This window comes from Camelus dromedarius, chromosome 1, assembly GCF_036321535.1.
Source record: "Camelus dromedarius isolate mCamDro1 chromosome 1, mCamDro1.pat, whole genome shotgun sequence".
Classification (NCBI taxonomy): Eukaryota; Metazoa; Chordata; class Mammalia; order Artiodactyla; family Camelidae; genus Camelus; species Camelus dromedarius.
Window position 1 is genome coordinate 88460444 of NC_087436.1, and position 24138 is coordinate 88484581.

The 24138-nt window shown below is 41.8% G+C and overlaps 1 protein-coding gene across 3 annotated transcripts in view; it reads left to right on the forward strand.

Moving 5' to 3' along the window:
• Positions 1-21865, forward strand: part of TEC (tec protein tyrosine kinase) — a 115013-nt gene extending 93148 nt beyond the window's left edge. For all 3 annotated transcript variants that reach the window (XM_031434995.2, XM_010992858.3, XM_031434986.2), the window contains exons 9-18: positions 4407-4461; positions 6641-6720; positions 7895-8028; positions 11074-11148; positions 11869-12040; positions 12162-12378; positions 16965-17029; positions 19662-19780; positions 19863-20020; positions 21192-21865. In XM_031434995.2, coding sequence (XP_031290855.1) covers positions 4407-4461; positions 6641-6720; positions 7895-8028; positions 11074-11148; positions 11869-12040; positions 12162-12378; positions 16965-17029; positions 19662-19780; positions 19863-20020; positions 21192-21275 — 1159 coding nt within the window. In that variant the 3' untranslated portion in view covers positions 21276-21865. The remainder of the gene's footprint in view (positions 1-4406; positions 4462-6640; positions 6721-7894; positions 8029-11073; positions 11149-11868; positions 12041-12161; positions 12379-16964; positions 17030-19661; positions 19781-19862; positions 20021-21191) is intronic.
• The last annotated feature ends 2273 nt before the right edge of the window (positions 21866-24138 follow it).

Here is a 24138-nt window from a genome sequence, read left to right on the forward strand (position 1 = left end):
TGTTTTAGATCCTGTTTAATTTACTTGACAGCATATTATGAGTGGTGAGTATTTCCTCATGCCATTAAATATTCTTTGAAAACACTTTCATAACTGCATTATATTTCATTCAGTCGTAAATTCTTCGGATATCAACTGAGACTTTAGCATGTATCCGGCAGTGTGCTAGGCCATAGGGGGCACAATCAGACATCTGGTGCGTGGATGTGCAATAATTTATATAATCACTTCCTTATTTGTGTGGCACTATGTTGTTTTTAAAAAAAATATTTCTTTTAAATTTATTTGTTTATTATTTTTTTTTGGAGGGGTGAGGTAATTGGGTTTTTATTTGCTTATTTTTAATGGAGGTACTGAGGATTGAACCCAGGACCTTGTGCATGCTAGGCACACACTGGGCTATACCCTCCCCCCTGCATTATGTTGTTTAAGCATCTTGGCTGTATAAAAATACTAGGATACCTTGTCCTGCTTACCGTCTTAAACTGGGTCTGTAAAAATCAATGTACTGGGATAAAGGCTAACATGAACTTCTTCAGACCCTAATGCATGCTGTCAAGTTACTTCTCAGAGAGAGCAATGGGCTACCATTTATATGCCTCCTAGCAGAGCATGGCCAGGTTTGAGTGAGAGGCTTATATATACCAAATACTCTTTTGTGGTCATTCTGAGGTGAGGCATTAATGCTTCATTCACTTCTTTAAAAACAACACCATTACCACCACTACCAACGCAAAGCTGTTTCCTCTGTCCATGTCACTTCCTGTCATGTGAGCCTCAGAGAAGGATGAAGAGATGCAAAAGTCATAGCACCAGTGGTGTGACCCCGCAAAGCTGTTTTAGAAGTAGGTGAGGGTATAAAACCCATAAATAAAACAGTATTTCTGTTCTTAAATAAGTTTCAAGAAGATACAACTATGGAAAACTGTATGGAGATTCCTTAAATAACTACAAACAGAGTGGAGAGGGCATAGCTCAGTGGTAGACTGTGTGCTTAGCGTGCCTGAGGTCCTGGGCTCAGTCGCCAGTAACTCAGTTAAAAAAATTTTTTTTTAGAAAACTATAGCAAATCCTCAGAATTAGGGAAGACGCTGAAAGATGAAAACTTGGGACTGAGAGCTAACTGGTAATTTGAGGAGGGAGTGTGCTCGAAAACCAAATAATCCTTATTTAAGTGTGAGAATTCCCCTTATGACTCATGGGATTACAGATTAGGGTTTTGGGAAGTTTCTGATTCATTGCCATGCATGTTTTATGTGCACGACTCTAGCTCTGTGTGGCTAAGTGAATGTGCTGTGAGAGTTCCCTCAGTCATCTTCCCAGGGGTGGGGATTCCATGTGGCATTGAGCCAGGCCTGGCCAGATGAGAAAGGAAAAAACCTGTTCTCCGTGTTCACAGAGTCCACGTCTTCTCCTGCTGTCTTCCCACTCCGTGGTTTGTGTTGGCTTTTGTTGAAGTTCATCTTCTAACATGTCTTAAATGTCACCAGGGTTAAAAAGGCTTTTGCCAGCTGCTGAATCCAGAGCCCTTCTCCTGTTCATTTGGGCCTAGGAGGAGCCCCAGGCACTGACTGTCCCCTGGGGCAGGACTCAGGGCTGCTGGCCTGTCGCTCCTAGGGCTGTAGGAAAGCTAGTTCTGACCTCCGCACCCAGGTCCCAGTTTGGGGAGGAGAGGACCAGAGGAAGTGCTGCAGGAAAGAAAGTGGGCGCATCGTGGTAGTCAGCAAGAGGTTCTGATGGAAACATGGTAAAGGAGGCAGGTGATGGGAGGGAAAGGGCCCTTAGAACAGGGAAAGTCCAGGATCAGGCTTGGAGTGGGTGATCAGGGGACAAGGGCCAGACTGAGAACCGACAAAAGACTTACAGCTTGTTGGTTGGTTTTCTATTGTTCATTCTTTTATACCTATTTCTTCTTTTTATGGTTTACCCAACCCAGCCTCCCTAGAAGCCTGGCCCAGATCCATCCTTTCCAGAAAGGACTAAGGGTCCCCAAATCTCCCTCTTCCCTCTCTTCAGACACACTGTGAAGCCCTGTTCCTTCAAGTGTTTGCAGAGACAGCCAATCTGATAACCCCCTTCACAGTAGGGTTTTGATATCTAAGAAAAGAATGACAAGTTACTTACGAGTCCTAGGCAGTCTATCTGGAGGCCTGTCGTTCCTTCCTCAAAAGGCGCTAACTAGCCTCCAACAGGTGTTTCTGTGATGCGCCCGTGAGAGACGCACGCGGGCTGGCATCTGGGTGGCAGCTCCCCTCTGCCCACCACATGGGCTCCTTCCCGTTCTGCCTGGGGGTGTGGTTCTTCCCAACGAGACGACTCAGCAGAGCCGCTCTTGTCTTTCCCCGAATGCCTGGCAGTGGGTGTCTTAGAAGAGGGAGAGGGGCTGCGCAGAACCATTAGGACGTACGCACCACGCGTTTATTCGTCTCTCGATTTGTTCATCACGCCTTCCTGCTTTCCTTCCGTCAACAGACCCTTTAGGGTCTGAGTGTATATCCTGTGGAGGAAAAGCATCGGGGAACCTACAAATACCATAAAAAGGACCCATCGGAGCAGAGGTTCTTTTCACAGAGCCTGCCCTTTGTGCCGTAGGTTCCTTTTCTTGTTTCCTTCACCCCTTCCCAGGAGCTTGAATACAGCAGAGATGAGGGAAGGACCTCTTTTTACTTCTGGGTGTCTTATATCTGATTTCCTCTTGAAAGCCACAATTTAGGTCACTGATTTCTTGCGTCTGAATATGGGACGAAACCTCCAATGCTTACCCTCGCTGTGAGCGTGTGGAGTTGGCACTCCTGTAATTAATACTGAGAACTTTTTTTTCAATCTTTCAGGCCCTGCTGGTTCATAATACATAATGAGGGCTCCAGTTGCCTTTCTTTAATTAATTTTTATGACTGTTTTGGTGTCCTGACAAATACTTCTTGTATCAACAGAAATGTTTTTGGGACAGAATCCACTCTGTTCTCCTCACTTGTCACATTTCTCAATTGCATTCAGAAATTGATCAGAACTGCAGTTTTGTTGAATTTGGTCTCAGTGCAGAAAGTGGGGTCCACAGCGATGACATTTCGATACTCACAATTTTGAGGCCTGGTGAATCACTTCAGGCTCCAAATAAAATAATAGTTGTCGGTTTGGATTGAGTTTGGGCCACTACAATTGCATAAAAGAATCCAGGCCAAAAAATAACTTGTATTTTGTTCTTTGTATTTTTGCCTTCCTCGATCAGGGAAGGCCTTTATGTTCCCTTGTCTCAGGGTGTTTGCTGGGCCCAAAGCAGGTGCTGGTTCTTTCATAAAAGGCTGAAACAGTGCTGGAAAATTCATATGTTTAGAGGGGCCAGCTGGTTTCATAAAGGCTTCATTGGAAGCCTCAGGAATTATGACTGTGGTGGAGGGTTCTCTGTCCGCTAAAGGCCATCGAAAGCAAACAAACAAAACAACTGGGTCCAAGTTCAAAGCTGAAGGCCAAAGGAAACAGTCTGAGTTCATGTTCTTTGGCCTGCTGGCTTATAACCCATGGAGAGAGTATGCTCTGGGAAGCAGGGAGAGGGCAGAGCCTCTGAGGTGGGAGAGGGCAGCATCTCTCTCCCTGGGAAAGATTTCCCAAGGGTTAAGAAGGGACACCATATGCAGGGGCTTGGGGTGGTGGCACATAGTGGTGGCAGGACCTGGTGGAGGACAGGTACCACTGCTTGGTCCTGGTGGGATTCCCACAGTAGAGTTTTGGATGACTGCTGGGGGTGGGGGTTAGGGCTGTGTTAGAACCAGTAAGTCTGGAAGACGCAGGAAGTCAGCTCTTCTGTTTTGCTTCTGTTTCTTTCGACACTTGAGACCTTTGTGAAATTCAGTGGGGGGGCCTTAGTAACGATGTGATACGGAATCTCCTGCCTGTTGGTGGGGTGGGGGCTTGGGATTAGATTTAATTTGAATGAAAGACAATAATATAAAATAACACTTCCTGCGTATTTGAGTCTATGGAGTAAAATTCATTCTTGCTGTTACGGTAATACGATTTTTGTGTTAAATAATAAAGAATTGCTTAAATAAATTGTGGCACATCCAGACCATGATGCACAGAACTATATTGCTTTGCCAAGATGTCTGTCATATACTGTTACATGAAAAATTCAGGTTCTGATCTAGCCAGTATAGTTTGATTCCACTTTAACAAAAAAGTAAGAATGTTGGTGTGTATGTGTCTTCATAAAAATATGGATGGAAAACGTCCGCAAGTGTGGACATCCAAATGCTACTAGTGGTGGTTTATGTCACTGAGATTATGAATGATGTCTTATCCTTACTTACCGTGTTTGTTTTTGATGAGCAGTATTACCTGGCTAATTCCAAAAAGAGTAAAGAATAATTTTTAAAACCCAAGGCCTTACACATATCTTTTCTCTTCAGGTGGTACTGCAGAAATACGAACAGAAGCAAAGCAGAGCAACTCCTCAGAAGTGAAGTGAGTGTCTGTACTTGTTTTGTGGGTTTGGTTTCAGCGCAGATTAATTGTAACGCATCCCGGATTAGTAATTCCACATACCTCTGTTTCTAAAGCCTAAAAAATATTATAAGTACAGGGTTTGGGGTTTTTAAAAATCATTTAAAAGTGAAGACTGGTGTACTAGTTTCCTGGGGCTGCTGTGACAAAGTCCTGTAAACCGAGCCGTTTAAACAACAGAAATTTATTGTGTCACAGATCTAGAGGTTAGATGTCTGAAGTCTAGATGGCAGTGGACTTCTCTCCTTCTGGGGGCGGTGAGGGGAGGATCCTGTCTTCCCTGTGTTTCTTCCTTCTACGCACGTCTGGCCATGTGTCCAAATTTCCCTTTTATAAGGACTCCAGTCATAATGGACTAGGGCCCACTCTGTGACTTCTTTTTCACTGGGGTTAGGGCCCCAGCATATCTTTTTTGAGGGGGAAGCAAACCCATAACGGTAATAGCTGTACATGGGTAACATTTTCTTTACTCTCCTTCTTACTGATTTATCATTTGCAGCCTTGATTTTAGTACGTAAATGTGTCTTTCCTTTTTGCTTGAAGTTGTTTTAAAATAATTTACACCAATATTCCATGCTATCTTTTATAAATGAAGTTTTAACAGAATATGTAGTTGCCTTTAGGAGGAAATGTGCTAAAATTGTTATACTTTAGAAAGAAACAAAATCAAAGGAAGAAATCTAGTGTAGAGGTAACTTCGTGGACTGGGTGAGGAGACCCACCTGAGTGTAGCCCTGACTTCTCTAGCCTGCTCTCCACATCTGTGAGACAAGGAGTTTGGATTAGAAGACGTGTACAGTTCCCTGCATTTGTGATCTAGCTCTTCTGTTTAGTTCCCGGTCTTTTAAACCCATGCTCACTCTGTGAATCTCCTGCTTGTTACCCCGAGTCGAGGTTGGGCACTTATTTCTGTAGTTCATGTTAAGAGAGCTGTAGCAGGTAACTTTGCTTGATTTGAATGACATGGTCCCCCCTTCTCCCCCCAACACACGTGCCTCCCTGGTGACTGCACAATGAGAGGCAGCTCCAGGGGAATGGGTAGCTGGAAGGCCTGGGGTCCAAATCCTGGCTCTGCTACTTGCTAGCGTTTGACCTGGGGCAAATTCCCAACCTTTCTGTGTCCTATTTCCTTATGTGTAATGTAAAGCGGGGATGACACTAGTACTGACCTCATAGGACAGTTTTGAGGGTTGAGTAAATCCCACACATTAGAACATAATAAAACGGATTCAGTTTCAATAAATCTGTGTAGCTGTTATATTTTTTTCTGATCAGTTAACTGTTATGATCATTGTCCCTCATTGTTCTTAACAGATTTATTTGTGGGGCTTTATTCGATCCCATTGTCTTCGCCAGGAATAAGAAGGAAGCTTATTTTCGTCTGTTAAGCACGCTTTCATTTTAAAGCAATTTCAGTGCTAGAGATTGATTGTGTGGTGTTGATGGAGAGGCACTTGAGGTTCCTAGCCCCTGTTTCTTGCTCGTTGGCTTGCAGCCCAATGAAGATTTATCTTTTGGTCATTCAGTGTTGCTGCTGCTGTCTTTCGGTCTTCTCTGCTGAAGTTGCTGTGCCTCCATCTCTCCTTTTGTAAAGAGTGGTATTTAACATTGATTTCCAGGGAATTAAGGATTTTTTTTTGACGTTCTTGTAAAGAGCACTGAGGTATTTACAGAAAGAAAGCTATATGGATGGAAGATGCTATCGAGTCAGGATTCAGAGCCTACAGCAAATATGAAAAATGTATGAAATGAAACCCAGCCATTAAGAAATACATTTTTTCAGTAACTATTTCCCCTCATGTCGAGGACTTAAAGGAACTGCAAAATCTTGTCTGTTAGTTCTGGAAGGGCCTTGAGAGATTATCTTGTTGAAATGTCTCACATGAGTGTTTGTGGTGGTGGGGAACTACGAGTGTGCTACCTTTAACCAATCTCATGCCCAGTAATGTGAAGGGAAAGTCGTGTTGATGGGAGAAAGTCCCATGGATGACTTACCTATTGGTAAGGTGTGCTTCTCCAAAGCAGATTTTCTGGGCAAAGGATTATAATCATAAAATCATAAGAGTGGGTTCTTGAATCTTCTCCATGGCGTTGATATTTGCTATTGGACTGAAAATTTTTTTCTTAACTTGGATTTTAGGATAAAGAAGGTGGCTTTATGGTAAGGGATTCCAGTCATCCAGGCATGTACACAGTCTCCCTTTATACAAAGTTTGGAGGGTAAGTAAACCCACTCTCTCGCTCCTTTTTTTTTTTTTAAATTCAGAGTTTTTGTATGAAGTTCCTATATAGTTTGTATGGATTCCTAATTTTCAAACAATAAGCTGCATTTCAGCATTAAAAAATAAAATCTGAACTTGATTTCTAAAGTCTATGACATTTTTATATTCATCTCTAGTAGTTTTCCACGTTGTTTTCCATATATATTTGTTCAGAATAGCGGTAGGAACTTTAGCAACATTCAACAGACAATTACATTGTGCTACACTAGGCACTAAGGATACTGTAGTGAGCAAAGTAGACACAGACCCAGCCCTCCAACAGCTTAGTGGGGGCTTCTGTAGCAGACAGGTGGTGATGGTATATATGAGTAGGTGCTGTGGGGGGAGGGCAGTGTGTGTGTCTGTGTGCACCTGTGTGTCTGTGTGTGTGGTGGGGTGGGGGCTGAGTTAGTCATTAATGTTGTCTAGTGACATCCAAGCTGAGACCTGATGGGTGAGGCAGGCAAACGTTGAGGGGACGGGAAAGCGTGTTTCCTTTCCAGGAAACTGCCTGGACCCAGAAACGAGGGAGGATATGGTGAACTGACAAAAGTGTATTTCAGCAGGACTGTAGACTGGGAGAGACGTGGTGAAGGGAGGGGAGAGAAGCCTGAGAGATAAAAGTGGAAGACAGATCATCTCAATGTCAAGGAATCTAAGCTTTATTTTAAGAGCAGCAGGAGTTCTCTTGAAAGGGTTTTTAGCAAGAGATCTGTGTTTTAGAAGGATATCTAAAGTAGAATTTGTGCATACTTTATAAGTCAAGTTTATTTACTTTTAGAGGTGTAAGTCCTCTAGACATTTGCTGGTTTACACCAACAGCAGGGACAAAAAGCAGTAGCTAGCTAATAGTTATCTTAAGACTTTTAACTATTGGCAAATGGAGGTGATAAATGTTCTCTCTCACAGTCTCATGCAAGGGAGCCAAGTGTGTAATCAGTGACTACTTTAAAACTTGGATCTGTTAATGTGAAAAGCAAACCTAAGAAGAATATAAGGGAAAACAAAACTCGTGCAGAGAATAAAGGGGCCATATGTAGGGACCCTGCAGTTACCTGGTAGAAAATGTTTCTCTTAAGAGTGAAGTTACATTATTCCAACGTGGTTCTAACACATTTTTTTTCTTTTTATAGAGAAAGCTCATCTGGTTTCAGGCATTATCATATAAAGGAAACAGCAACATCCCCAAAGAAGTATTATCTGGCAGAAAAGCATGCATTTGGTTCAATTCCTGAGATTATAGAGTATCATAAGCACAATGCAGCAGGTGCGTGAGCCGTTAAAGCCTATTTCAGATATAAGGGAGTAATTAAAATTGATTAGACGTTGTGATGAATTCTTCCTTGAGCAGTTTTATATTGTAGCTAATTGTAGAGTGTGATTTAAAATGATTGCATACTAAAGAAATGATATATACAAAGAAAAATCAGAAATAATATCAACTCTAAAAAAGCCCTGACCTCAAGACATGAGTTACTCTTACTGTATGTGGTACATGCTGCATTTCTGTGGTTTATTTCCTTGGTACTGACAAAGATTCTTTGCTTGACCCAACTTTAGTCAAGCCCCTGAACCATCTCCTAGGCCCATCTGTACACTTTCTTTTAAAATATGGTTTCAGCAAGAACCCTGCTAAGTCAGTTTAACCAGAACCCCTTACCCTCAAGCTCTTGATATCTGAGCATCCTCAGTATCTGGTCAGGTTCTCCATCTTCCACTGTCCTCCAGATGAAGTCTGGTCACCCTGGCTTGTCCTCAGTAAGAATCTCAATAGTCTGGTTTAGATAATCCATCCCCCCACCTCGTGTTGATGTTCCTTTTAGTAATTTTCCATCCACTGATCCCCACCTTTCTTCGTGGCTGTAAATTCCCATTTGCCCACAGCTGTGTTTGGAGTTGAGCCCATCTTCCCTGCTCCACCCCCGACTCTAAAATCCCATTGCAGTGGTCCCTATACCTGTCACAGTGGTCCTAAATAAAGTCTGCCACATCATCTTTTATTGGGTATTTTGTCTTCTTTAACAGCACTAACCTAAAATCCAGTACATGTCAACGTCACCGTTGTCACAGAAGCTGCCAACAAGCAGCATAGGTTTAGTCTATGTTACAGGCTTCAAAAGACTAGAGTACTCGTGTCCCAGATGCTTCCAATCTTCCCGAACTCTGCTCCACTTACCCCAGAGTGGGAATACACCAAACACCGAGATCAAAACCGCAGACCACATTTACGCCCATTGAGGCTGCACAGGATGAGACAGAAAGATTTCTAGCCTTAGACTTCAAAGATGTAACCAAGAAGGAGTTAGCCGAGTGTCCAACCCAATTTATGGGAAATTAACTTTTGAAATTTTATCAGAGGCTTTTGCAGAGTCTGTTGCTATTTGTGACTTGGTTCACTCTTCTCAGATAATGATAGAACGATTACTGAGACATAAATTACACACCATAAAGTTCATCCATTTAATGTGCACAACTCAGCTGTCTGTAAATTAGTATATTGACAGAGTTGTGCCAACTATCACCATAATCTAAGATCATTTTCACCATCCCCCGCAAAGAAATTTTGAGCCCATTAGCAGTCCATTAGCAGTGGGAAAAAAAACCAGACACCAGGAACAGAACCAGAAGCCGCATTTATGTCCATTTGGGTTGTTTCCATATTTTGACTATCATAAGTAATGCTGCTATGAACATTTGTGTACAAGTTTTTGCATGGAAACATGTTTCATTCCTCTTGAGTTCTTACCTTGAATAGATTTGCCGGATCATATAGTAACTCTGTGTTAAACATTTGAGAAACTAGTTTCGTATCAGTTTATCCTCCAAATAACCTTTTCCTTATCTCTTATTCTATTCTTTTTCAGTGTTCACATTCCCCTATTTCTTTCTTTTGTCCTTGTAAGAATTTTATGCTTCACCATTATCTCCATTCATTTAAGAAACATGGATTAAGCACCTGCTGCATGCCAGGAGCTGTGCCGGGCTCTAGGGGGAGTATGGTGAACTAGAAGGTATTGACCTTGTCTCTCCCAGGTCTTGCCATCTGGTGGGGGAGGCAGAGAAATGCATGATGGCTTGGAGTTACTATGAGATACGTTGTAATAGAGGAAATACGGAGTACTGTGGGTGCTTATAGGAGAGGTACCTGGGATTTCTTATTTAGTGCTGTAAGCAAGTTAACTTAAAGGATTTGATGTACCTCAATGATAGCCAGTAGCTGATATTCCCAGTCGTTAATATTGTAGAGCCCAAGTTTTTAATGCTAAGATTACTGAGCTATGTCAGGTGAATCACTTTAATTTTTAGTAGACTACTGTAATGCCATTTCATAATTCAGATCTCATACTAGAAAAGAACATGAAATAATAATTGATAATAACTGCTGGAAACCTTTTAACATCTTTAAAAATGTTTGCAAAGACAGTATGCTAGCTTGGTGCCTGATAAACACCATATATATTTTTTAAAGACAATGTTGAATGAATAAAATGATACATATTATTAAAATTTTTTGTGTTTCATAAAAATATGAAATTGTTAACTTAGAGAGTAGCAAAACCAAACAGGACTCTGTGGGGCCTTATTGGATACAAAAGCCCCTCCACGTTCCGTGTTTCTTGTTTATTAAAAAACAAAAGGCTTTAGTCTCCTAGGCCTTCCTTAAGTTCCAAAGAACAGCTCAAGCAGTTAATAATTAGAGTCACAGGACTCCAGAAGAGACACAGATGACAATCTGATGTGTATCTTTGAGCTGTTCTGCAGGAACTGAGCTCCCCACCCGGGTGGAGGATGGTGACTACATGGTGGCCACAAGAGGTAGAACTTGGGCTGTTTGGAGTCAGGAGGTTGAAGACTGAGATTCCCAAAATATTACCCTGTTACCTCACCACCAGCCAATCAGAAGAAGGTCCACCAGCTGATCACACACCTTGTGGCCCTCTCCCTCACACTGTCTTTAAAAACCTTTGCATGTAAGCCACTGGGGAGTGTTTTGAGTACAAGCTACCCGTTTGCCTTGCTTGGCCCTGCAGTAAACCTTTCTCTGCTCTGAACTCCGACGTTTCAGTTTGTTTGGCCTCACTTTGCATCAGGCACATGGACTTGATTTCGACAAGAGTAGGATCATCTTCCTTCCTGCCTTCTTTTCTGATAATTTTTCTGCTAGCGTGTAGCACAGTGCTGTATGTACACACAGAGAATGAGCACTAAGTGAATAAATGGATGAACTTTGTAAGTGAGTTTCGAGTTTAGCACTTTTCCCCGAGGAATGATTAAGAGTGAATTCAACTGCAATGCTCCCTTTGACATCTAGGACTTGTCACGAGGCTGCGGTACCCAGTGAGCGCGAAGGAGAAGAGGGCACCCACCACTGCCGGATTCAGCTATGGTAACTCCGTTTGTAGTTGCCTGGTTAATTCTCCTCCAAAAGAACCCGTTATCACAAGGTCAATTTAGATGTGTAGAATTCCACAGAATGTAACTTATTTTAAAGTTTATAGTGTGGGTTGTTGGATGATTATATTTATAGCTGTCGTAACCCTAGATTTTCTGTTTTCATCATTATTCATTATTGGACAGAAAACTGTCAGTGAAAAATAAGCATTACCTTGTTACATCTAAAATAAATCAAAGCCTTTCCTGGTTCACACCGGCCTTACTGGCCACTCAGAGGAAAGTAAAGATGGAGTTAATAGAGATATCCAACTTGATTGTCTTCGTTGCTTCTGGTAGAAGCCTTTTAAACAGGTTAAACTCTTTCCAACTTGAAAAAGAAACCTGATGGGGGAAGAGAGGTAAAGGAAGTTTTGGGTTTTTTTTAAGTACCTTTGACTTCCAAGCTTTGTTATTATTAGCCTATTACACAGCTTCGTCTTGCCTTCAGTTCACTTTGTGTGCATTGTAACAGCTTAGAAAGGGGAACATCCTCCCCCGAGTGGAAAGCCACCTTTTACAGTTTACATGCAGGTTGCAAGTCTGCTCTGTGTTTTACTGGCAGTGGTATTATCATGTGACTTTGAGATTGACCTTGGTTATAGTTTTTGTTTCCCACTGATTCATACTATGTTCTCCTTAATACATGTTATCACTTTCCCCCTCTATCTCACAGAAAAATGGGAGATTAACCCATCAGAGCTGACCTTTATGAGGGAGTTGGGGAGTGGACTGTTTGGAGTGGTGAGGCTTGGCAAGTGGAGAGCTCAGTACAAAGTAGCAATCAAAGCTATTAGGGAAGGAGCCATGTGTGAGGAAGACTTTATAGAAGAGGCTAAAGTGATGATGTAAGTTTCTATGTTTTTTCCGGTTCCCCTTTTCGTGTTAAAAAGTGGCCCCTCACCAGCTAATACCCGTGGTGGTTTCTTTTCCTACAGTAACTCTGTGTATGCATGACTTCCCTCCCAGGAAACTGACACACCCGAAGTTAGTACAGCTTTATGGGGTGTGCACCCAGCAGAAACCAATTTACATTGTTACCGAGTTCATGGAAAGGGGATGCCTTCTGAATTTCCTCCGGCAGAGACAAGGCCTTTTTAGTAGAGATGTGCTGCTGAGCATGTGTCAAGATGTGTGTGAAGGGATGGAGTACCTGGAGAGGAACAGCTTCATCCACAGAGATCTGGTAATCATAACCCCCCCACATTCCCATTCACTGGCCAAATTCCTTTGTAATCTGGGTCAGCAAATGAGCCATCATGGATTTATACCCAGTTTTTGTTCTCAACAGTATTTCACCATTATTTTTAAATGCGGTAAATTTAACTTGCCCCATAATTTTAACAGAAAGATCTTTAATAAGTCGAATTTATATAATACATAATTACATACACACCTGCATAAGTCATACATAACTACATAGGTACCATTTCCAAGTAAGTTACCATGATTAATATTTTATCTCCATAAGAATCCCATGAGAATCTAGTCATAAAAGATTTTCTGACCATCATTGTCTTATAGAAAATTAGCATCAGAGAAGTGAAATGACTTGCATATGATCATAATTGAGGAAGTTAAGAGTTGACTCATCCTTTAACTAAATCCTAACCTTTTTTCATCTCACACACTATAAGCAGAAACTATCACAGAAATCCTTTGGTTCAATTCTTTATCTGTCAAATCACTGGGAAGAGACAGAGGTGCATGATAACTCTAGAAAATACCAGAAAAAGTAATCTTCTATTATTGATTCTTAATTATGATGGAGACACTTCTCAATTTTTTCTCTGTCTCACTCTGTTTCCCTATCTCCTTCAGCCTTTCTCTTTTTCTTCTCTGCCTCTTGTTCCCAAATGTGTCTATTTTCAATATGTTGGTAGAATCATTAGTCCCAGTTAAAGTACACATACTCTGTTATTAACTATAGTTATCATGCTATACCTTAGATCTTCAGAACGTATCTTGTAACTGAAATTCATATCCTTTGACCAATATCTCTGCATTTCCACCCACACCCAGCCCCTGGCAACCACCAGTATACTCTCTCTATGAGTTCCATTTTTTTCCCTTTTAGACTCCATATATAAATGATACCATATAGTATTTGTCATCTTCTTTCTGGCTTATTTCACTTAGTGTAATGTCTCCTAGGTTCATCCATGTTGTTGCAGCTGTTGGGATTTCCTTCTTTTTATGGTTGAATAATATTCCATTGTATATAGTATATATAACACATTGTCTTTATTTATTCACCCATTGATGGGCATTTAGGTTGTTTCCATATCTTGGCTATTGTGAATAATGCTGCTATGCATGTGGGAGTGCAGATATTTCTACAAGATACTAATTTTGTTTCCTTCAGATATATACAAAATATGTATCCTTCAGATAAATTCAGAAGTGGGATTGCTGGATCATATGGCAGCTCTTTTTAATTTCTTAAGGACCCGCCATACTGTTTTTCATAGTGATGGCACCAATTTATACTGCCACCAATAATATACAAGGGTTCCTGCTTCTCCACCTTTTCTTTCTTGCCAGTGTTTATCTTGTATTTTTGTTGGCAGCCATCCTAACAGGTGTGAGGTGATAATCTCATTGATTGTAGTTTTGATCTGCATTTACCTGATGATCAGTGATGTTGAGCCCCTTTTCATGTACCTGTTGGCCATTTGTATGTCTTTTTTGATAAAAATGTGTATTCAGGCCCTCTGCCCATTTTTAAATCGGATTTTTTGCTTTTTGACTATTTTGTTGCATGTATAAATATAATAATTTTAGACATTAACTGTCTATCAGATATATGGCTTACCAGTATTTTTTCCCATTCTGTAGATTGCCTTGCCATTTTGTTAATTGTTTCATTTGCTGTGAAGAAACTTTTTGTTTTATGTAGCCCTAAGTTATTTATTTTTGCTTTTGTGGCCTGTACTTTGGTGTCATATCCAAAGAAATCATTGCCAAGACAAGAAAGAGCTTTTTCTTTATGTTTTCTTCTGGCAGTTTTTATGGTTTCAGGTCTTCCATTTAAGTCTTTAATCAATTTCAAGTTAATTTTGTGTATGATGTAAGGTTAGGATCTAGTTTCACTGTTTTGCATATGGATATTCAAATTTCCCAGCAGCATTTATTGAAGAGATTATCTTTTCCTCATTGTGTGTTCTTGGTGCCTGTGTCAGAGATTAGTTGACCATATATTAGCTGACCGTTTATTTTTGGGCTCTCTATTCTGTTTCATTAGCCTATGTCTCTGTTTTTGTGCCAGTATCATATTGTTTTGACTGCTGTAGCTTTGTAATTTAGTTCAAAATCAGGAAGTGTGATGCCTCCAGCTTTATTGTTCCTTTCCAGGATTGTTTGGCTATTCGGAGTCTTCTGTAGTTCCATATGAATTTTAGGATTGTTTTTTACATTTCTGTGAAAAATGGTGGTAGAATTTTGATAGGAATTGCATTAATCTGTATATCATTTTAGGCATTTTAGGTAGCATGAAATTAAACAATTTTTTGCGTTTTTTTTTTTTTTTTTGGACTTTTTAACAATATTAATTCTTCTACTCCATTAACACAGGATCTCTTTCCATTTATTTGTGTCTTCAGTTTCTTTCATCAATGTCTGATAGCTTTCAGAGGGCAGATGTTTTGCCTCCTTGGTTAAATTTATTCCTATGTATGTTAATGTTTTTGATGCTATTGAAATTCACTTGCTTTCTTAATTTCTCTCAGTTATTTCATTGTCAGTGTATAGAAACACAGCCGATTTTTGTATGTTTGTATCCTGCAACTTCACTGAATTTTTTAATTTTAATAGCATTTTAGTGGACTCTTTAGAGTTTTCTATGTATAAGATAATGTCATCTGCAAACAGAGACAGTCTTACTTCTGTATTCCAATTTGGATGCCTTTTCTTTTCTTTTCTTTCTTTTCTCATCTAACTGCTTTGGCTAGGACTTTCAGTACTGTGTTGAATAGAAGTGACAAGAGTGGGCATTCTTGTCTTGTTTCTGATCTTGGAGGAAAAGCTTTTAGCTTTTCACCATTGAATATGTTGTTAGCTGTGGGCTTGTCATACATGATCTTCACTGTGTTGAGGTGCGTTCCTTCTATAACTAACTTGTTGAGAGTTTTTCATCATGAAAGAGTGTTGAATTTTGTCAAATGCCTTTTTTTTGTATCTACTGAGATGATCATATGATGTTTTATCCTTCATTCTATTAGTGTGGTGTATCAAATTTTGTTTTGCATATGTTGAACCATTTTTATATCCTGGGGATAAATACCAGTGGATCATGGTGTATGATCCTCTTCATGTGCTGTTGAATTCTGTTTGCTAATATTTTGTTGAGGATTTTTGCATCTGTGTTTATCAGGGATATTTAATTTTCTTTTCTTGTTAATGTCCTTATCTTGCGTTGGTGTTAGGGTAACTTTGATCTTGTGAAAAGAGGTTGGAAGTATATACTTCTTAAAATTTTTTGAAAGAGTTTGAGAACTCAGGTTTGATGTTAATTCTTCTTTAAATGTTTGGTAGAATTCACCAGTGAAGCCATCTGGTCCTGAGCTTTTCCTTCACAAGACTTTTAATGATCACATTTATGATTGGGACAAAGGACTTTGTAAAATAGAAGATGTGACATATATATATAAAACATTAATCATTGTTATAACAGTAACTCTCTTTGTCATGTTGAAACTTGTAAACTAAGCACTTTCTTCCTTTTGCACTTTTAAAAGTTTTAAAACTGATGGAAATTGTCTACATAGTTATAACAGATTACACCTGTCTGCACATACCACATCTAGGTGAAAGCAGTTTTGATATGTTTGTGTCTGTGATACTGACATCATTATGGTAGGTTTTCGTCATCCCTTAAGGGAAGATTCTGATGCTTCTATCTCCTGGGTGAAGAATCCTGGTGACCATCAAGTAAAGGCATTATGGGGTGTCTTTATAGGAAGATGGAAGTAATCCAGGGAATGGGTGTTAATTCTCACTTTAGAAAAGACTCTTAAAATGCACTCAGCCGTAAGTAACCTCATATAAATGCAATTTGCCACATACAGAGAATAAAATTCTGAAGCATCAGGAAGAAAAATACATTCTTAGTCCATAGATAATGTCATTAAAAGTATTATCATGTCTTGTTCCAAACTTTTTTTTTTGACCCTTATAACCTTAAAGAATGGGCAAGAAAATATAAATAATCCAGAATTGTATTTGACCAATTTAGTATATCATGTTATAATATACTGGAAACATTACAAATGACAAAGGAAACCATGTTACACATGGCTGTTCTTTTGACTGTCTGAGATTGGGAAGACCAGTCACTGAGCAAGGTCACTGGGTAAAAGATTGTTCACTCTTCACTTTGATGGTTGTGTGTTACTAAGCTTGCTTAGTAAGAACCTGGATGAAGGACTTTGAGAAGTTGTCACTATCAATAAGAAAATCAGATAGTTTAATAAGAATAGAAATGGGGGGGGCAAGAAGCTGGTTGACCTTCTGTTAGTCCTCATGTACGTGTAACAATTGGCAAAGATTACGTAATAATGCCTTTTTGCACATAAGAGTTTTGACCTGTCTTTCTACCCATTTTTTCAAATACATGTTGAAGACATTTTCATAGGGGTAAAAAAAATTTATAAAGATACACCTCTGCAGATGTTGACTGGGTTGAACTAAATTTAATATAAACCGAGCTTACATTTTTTCTATGTTCTTTGGGCAGCTTTGTAACAAATATATTGTTGTAATGTTGTTTTCCAGGCTGCCAGAAATTGTCTAGTAAATGAGGCGGGAATTGTGAAAGTATCTGATTTTGGAATGGCCAGGTAAGGCTGACTATATATAAACATTTTCTATAAATTTTGGGTTAAATGAATGTAAGGCTGTGACCTTTCCCTTAAAAGTACAGAAAGCCTGATTTTTTTCTTTGCAGTTTGACTGTGTCAACTTCTTCCTCTGAAGCTTATTAAAGAGCTGTTTTTAAACATCTTTTGTCCCGTTGGCAAAACAGTAGTAGGACCTGTCATTTTCGCATGGGTGAACTAACTGATTTTTCTGCTTCTTAGCGTTTTTGATTTAAGGTTAGAAAATAAATTAGATCATATTTTGAAAGATTTCTATGCTGAATTTGTCTTTTTACTATTAGCTTTGGCTTTTTCTTAGGTAAGCTTGAGAAATTGTGATTACTTAATGCTTCATTATGTGGCTTTAGGTGATATTCACATTAGTTTAGAGGACTGATGAGCATGGAAGTAATCTGCACTGATGAAGCGGAAAGGAAATCATGTTAGCTGTTTTGAGATAGATAAATATACTAAAATAACAAAGTATACACTATGTTAATCATTGTTAATCACTCTCTCCACTAGGTGGTGGTATAGCCTGTTAAATACACTGCTTTGTTTTCTCCCTGGTATGGATTAAATTTCTAGAATCTTTTGTTTTTACAGAAATGTGCTTGGGGTAGAGTTTTTAGAATACCCAAATCGGTAATTTTTTAACTTTCTTAATTTTTGTAATTTTAACAGGGTGTTAGAACAGACCTTTAAAAAGTATTTTGTTTGTCCTTTCCTTCCCTCCTTCCTTCTGTCCATTCGTTCATCTGTATGTCCATCTGTAAAAACCTCAGGGCCTGCTGTGTGCCAGGCCCCACGTTAGAGACTGAGCCCAGCCGAGGATGAGACATACGAGTCCTTGCCCACGTGCAGCGTATGTTCAGGAGGAGAGAGAAACATAGACCTGAGACCCGCTGAAGTTGGGAAACACAGAGTGAGGGGACAGAGCAGAGGTCAGCAAACCAGAGGCCACATCTAACCCACCACCTCTGTTTGCATGACCTGTGAGCCAGCCATGGTGTTCACATTATTTAATGGTTGGAAAAAGACTTTAAAATGTTATGACGTGAAAATTACCTAAAATTTGTGTCAGTGTCCATAAATGAAGTGATACTAGGACGTAGCTCATTTGCAGATATGTTGTCTGGCTGTGTTCACACTACTGCAAAATCAGAAAGAGTCATTATCTGGCCTTTTGCAGAAGAAGTTTGCCGCCCCCTGTGATAGCGATAACTTGGGGTTGGTGGGTGCTGAGCGATGGTGCGGGGCAGGGTGATGGTAGCTCCTTAAGATTTGGTCCTCCGAAGTCCTCTTTGAGACTGGGATGTTTGAAGAGAGACTCAAAAGGCAGAGAGTAGTCAGTTAGGTGAAAATCTGAGGATAAAACATTCTAGGTGGCAGGAACAGTGAGACCAAAGGCTTGAAATTTGGGACAAGCTTAGCTGCTTAAAAGTCAAAAGAGGCCGGAGGGTGGGAGGGGAGGGCTGGGGGAGGCTGGCCCATGACCAGCGTGAGGAGCAGTTACAAAGGCCGGCAGGGGCCAGGGCCAGGGTTCAGTCCTGGGAGCTTGGGCCCAGGGAGCTTAGGAAGCCAGTGCTGTCGGAAACAGGACCAGGTCTGCTGGCTGTCAGGGCAGTAACGACCCAGGGCTCTCTGTTGGCTTTCTGCGTAGATGTTGTGTATCTGACTGGCAGGCCTCCAACATCATGTTTGGTTTTCATGTGTTTGGCTTTCAAAAAACCTGTGCTTTTGCATCAACCCCTCTAAAACACTCATTAGACGCTCACTCCAGACTCCCCTGATGGACAGCCGCCCATGGTGGCATTGTCACCGTGTTTGTCTATGCAGCAAAGGAAGTTTGTGCAGTTCTTTACATGTTTTCTTATGGAGCTTTTAGAAATTAATTTTACATTCATATAATACATAAACACATTCCTCTTGTAAATACATACTGAATACATTACAGAAAGGGCTTCAGGACTCATGTTTACCACCCTGATCAAGGATCCTCCGCAGGGGTAACCAGTGTTACCAGCTGGTGCGTGTCCTTCCAGGAGGTTATAAGTAAGCTCCCATAGAAAAATATGTAGTATTGTTCTGAGTGTATGTGCAGGGAGGAGGGATGTCAAGGTGTGTAAATATACTCCACCATTTACACACATCATTTTGCAGTTTGCTCTTTTTATTTGCTGTAATTTTAAGTTGTGCTCTGTGGAATCGTGGGGGGTGGGTGAAAGCACGTGTGTTCCAAACGCTTTGCACCACTTCCTTTTGAGCAGCTCTGCTTTTTAGATGTTTTTCATGTGGGGCTTTTGGGTAAAATTTCGTCTAAAGAATAAAATTGCTTGCCAAAAAAGAGTTTGCCGACTCTCTTACTGCATTCTGCCTCCATCACTTTACAAAAAGGAAAACCAGAAAAGTGAAAGTGCGGCTGCTGCCGGGGCTGCAGGTCCATCTCAAGCACGGGAGGAAGATGGCGATCACCAGGCGGGGCCGCGGAGGCCAGCGCTGAGCTTCCACCGGATGCTTGTTGGCCTTCAGTCAACTGTGTTTCTGATTCTAGGGGGGAGAAAATTAAAGAACACGTACAAAATACAGGTCGTAACTCAGTATGTTACTCTAGGTATGTTCTGGACGACCAGTACACGAGTTCTTCCGGTGCTAAATTTCCTGTGAAGTGGTGTCCACCCGAGGTGTTTAATTACAGCCGCTTCAGCAGCAAATCAGACGTCTGGTCATTTGGTGAGACCCCTGCTCCACTTTTCCTTGCTCTGCTCTGAAGAGGAAGTGGATGCATCGTTTGGTAATCCTCATCCTCTTCCAGGTGTTTTAATGTGGGAAGTATTCACCGAAGGCAAAATGCCCTTTGAGAAAAACACCAACTATGAAGTGGTCACCATGGTTTCTCGCGGCCACCGACTCCACCAGCCGAAGTTGGCATCCAGATACGTGTACGAGGTCATGCTGAGATGCTGGCAGGAGGTATAACATTTTTTGTGTGCTTCTTACGTCTTTAAAGCATCCAGGGATCTGGACTTGGTAGGTTAAAAGTGTGTAGTCCTTACAGCCTAGTGAGTTGCTGCATGTGTTTTATGATTTCAAACCCTTTGGAAGGATTTTTCTCAACCTAGACTGAATAACAGGAAGAAGATGTGAAGAAGTGGAAAATAATTAAGATACTAAATTCAGGCTGCCACCACACCCCCAAGTGGGAATCCTGCCACAGGTGCCCGAGGCGGGGACTTGGGGAATAAACCCAGAGAAGTAGCTCTTTTTCAGTAGACTTCTTATCGTGGAATTATCACATTTTCATCAGAGAGGGTTTCTTTCTCCAAACCTCAGCTTCGTCAGGTCTCTTGACTCACAGTCTTTGGAAGTTTTCCTTCCCCACGTGTTGCAACATCACTTCATAGAAGAGGTTAGACACCAAAATGACTTTTGAAAGATAACAGCAATGCTAGCTCACAGGTGTTGTGTGCTGGGCACTGTGCTAAGTGCATTTGATTGAGTTCTCAGAATAACCCTCTGAGGTGTGGCTACTTCTACTGTGGCCGCAGTGTGGACGAGAACACCAGGTTGATGCTTGCTCAAGGCCACTTAGCTCCAGAGAAGAAGAGCCCTGTCCGGCTCAAAGCCCAGACCCTCAGTCACTTGCTGTAATGCCTCCTGAGAGCATTGACTGGGATGAGCAGAGGCCTTCTGGCCAGGAAGTGGCGCAAAAGGGAGAGAGGGCAGTGAGCAAAGGAAGGTGGTAGCGATGAACTGGGTGTGTGTACACTGGGTAGCAGTTGTTCTGATTGAGCCTAGGGCACATGTTGGGGTTTTTGTGGGAAATAAAACTGGGTAGGTAGAAAGGGAATAGGGGTGGGGCAGGTTACAGCAGGCACTGAAAATTAGCAAGACTTGATTTTGCAGGCAGTAGGGTTCTCTGTTAGCTTCTTGAATGGGATACAAAAGCCACGTGGCAGGAAGGTTAGTCAGGCAGCAGCACATGCAGGATGGAGGAGACCTGCTGGAGGTGCCTGCAGGTTCCAGTCCCGAAGTAGTGAGTCCCCTGCGCTAGTACACTGCACTGTCTGAGTTTGAGCAGTGAGGAATTATTCTGGAGGATGGATTTTGGAACCCACAGATTCTCTTTGATTTTGAATTGTAGAAACCCGAGGGAAGGCCTTCCTTTGAAGATTTGCTGTGCACGATAGATGAACTAGTTGAATGTGGAGAAACGTTTGGAAGATAAGTGGTGCTGTGACCAGCGGCTTCCAGACTCCAAATCACAAGGAAGAAACGGCACTTTGTGGCAGAGTTTTAATTTATTTAGCACTTGGCTGTGTAGATGGTTTTACTGATTGAGTGGAAACACCTAAACCATTTACTCCTAGACCAGCCTTAGCTCTGTGACTGAATCTTCTGGATCATGGAAATGCTGCAGTGGTTAAATGCTGTGGTGGTTAAAAGCACACACTTTTATTCCTTCTGCAAGTACTGGGGTGCCCACTGTGTGCCAGGTGCTGTGCCCAGGCCCCAGGGTCTGCCCATTTTAGGGGTGCACGTGGGGCCATGTTAGCTGGAGTCAGTGGTAATTGGGAGGGAGGGGTGTCAGAACCATGTTCCAGCCACCCCCCTCTTTGACTTCTGCAGAAATCTGGGCTTGGGTATTGTCTCGAATTTGGGTTCTGGATGGATCAGGAACCTACCTGGGATAAGTACCCACTTTTTGTTTTGAAAACATTTGTTTTCAAGACTGCATTAGTATTACATTACCACATATTTGTATGCTGTATATATTGTAAATATATATAATATATAAAGTTATATATTTATAAGAAACATGAGTTGTCTTTTAATGGAAACATTTAATTCTGTAGTGAATGAGCCAGCCTTCTTAGGACTAGGGAATGACCCTTACAGCTGTCAATTCCTTTTTCCCTGAGGATCAAATATTCCCTACTGGAGAGAAAAACGCCTGGACCCTTCTACCACTATGCCCCTTCCTCACTTTGGTAGACATGTGTGGGTTCGACACCAGTTGTGGGTTCTGCCCAGCAGAAGTCCCACCGAGATGGAATGAATTACTCAGGACTCTGTGGAAAAGTCAAGAGAGTGAGAGGGAGTCGGGAGCCAACTCCCTGAGCCTCTCAAATCTCTCATATTTATTGAGTATAGTCAAAGGAGGAATGCAGGAATTTAGGGAAGGACAGGGTGGGATCACAATGAGTACAAAGGCTTTGTTTATTGTTGGTGTTTGGCTCAAGGTCAGAAGACCCTTTTTGGTGAATCATGTTCGTGTTGAGCCTTTCAGCTTATCAGGGCAGAACATATAAGAATCAACTGCTTAACAAGATTTTTCTTGGACTCAGGCTGTGCCTGTCTTAGGTTGCTGGTCATTGGATCTTACCGTCATTGGCTAACCAGCCTACTCACATCTTAGTCTGCAGCTTTTTATAAGTTGTTTACCGTTCCAGCCCAAGTCTGTTTTGGGGATAGAAGACTACGGGGGGGCCTGGGTCGTTGCTAAAACCTCAAGGCAGTTACTAAGCACATCTTCTTTAAGGAGATAAGCGGCTGGGATCTGTTAAAATTTGTTAACCCAGTCATGGGCTCCCACAGGCATGTTTGGGGGTACCTGTCCAGCTTAAGCCCCCAACAGGGCTTGTGTTGGGGCTAAGTGATCCTGCCCATGAAATTCACAGCTAACTGGAGTTGGATGGAGAATTGAACTAGGGGCAGTTAATCAGTTTCTGTGTCTTAAGAATCTGTCCCTGGACTAGAAATGCTGTCAGTGGAGGTGTGCTGGGCTCTGGGAGCAGAGGGATCAGATGATATTCACCACAAAGGCTGCTCCCACCACTAGCAAGACCCACGAGCAAGCCAAATTCTGGCCATGTCCAGGAAGCAACCAGGAAAAACGGAGAGCATGGTGTTTTGAGCTGTCTCCCGGATGGTTCTCAGAGGCCTGGTTGGACTTGGGTTCCTGGATCAGAGAGCTGATGTGTTATAGCCTCACAGTAGACCCTGTGATTGAGTTCGTTTGAGTGGGTTTCTGACCCTTAGAGTTCCCGACCAAGACACCCTCTGGGTTAGAGCCTTCGTTGACTCATGAGTCTCCATCATCAAAGCAGAGCTCATGTGTCTCCCAACGCAGTGTTGCTGGTTTTGTGGGCACAGAAAACCCAGGAAGACAGGGGCCTTTCTTCAGGAGTTCGTCTGCTCTGGGGACTGGGGTCTCCCACAGGCTGTGGAGTGTCAGGGGAACATACTTGAAGTCATGTTCATGTCAGTAGTTCTTATGTGAAGAAGCTGCTTAATGCCCCACAGTGAGTTGTCTTGGTCAACAAGACCCTACAGAATGTTCCCCGGAAACCACTGAGGCTGCTGAACCACACGATGTTGCCAAGGAAACAGCTCGCAGGAGGGCAGCGCTGGATTCACGAGTTTACCCGCCAGGCTCCCCAGGCAAGTACCAGGCTGGAAGATGGCCCACGGCCTCGGAACAGCGCAGGTACTAGCCCCCAGCTGCCTGCTTCCCCCAGGACTCCCTGTAGACCTTGGAACATCAAAAGGCAGCTCTGTGGTTTGTGTTTGAAGCACTGAAAATCATCCACTTAGGTAGGACCCAAAGACACCTCTGTACAGCAGGACTCAGGATCCCAAAGGGCTTATTATGGCTCTTGCTTCCAAGAATGAGCTGAGGCCTCTACATTTGATTTTTTTAAGCTGCATATTCAAGGCCCACCTCCTCTACCATCTTCAAGCCTCGTTAACCGGGAAGGGGCTTCCTTTGTTCCATGCCAGGCTGTGTGGAGCAGGGCCGTGTGTCCTCTACGTGTGACTGCTTGCTTTCCTTTGTTTGTATGGAGGATTTAGAGGAAGGGCAGCCAGAGTCAAGGGGAATGACCCATCTACCCACTTTCGGTGATTGCAATGGCTTGAATACTATAGCAGTGTGACTGGAACCATTTAATTCAGTTAACGCTTAAATGGTTAAATAAATGATAATGCATGCTGTATTTATGGAAAATCAAGACCTTTTAAGGAACACAAGCTGTAGCTGGCTCTTCTGAGCAGCTCTTTCAAACGACCCTGGAGAATCATCTTTTCAT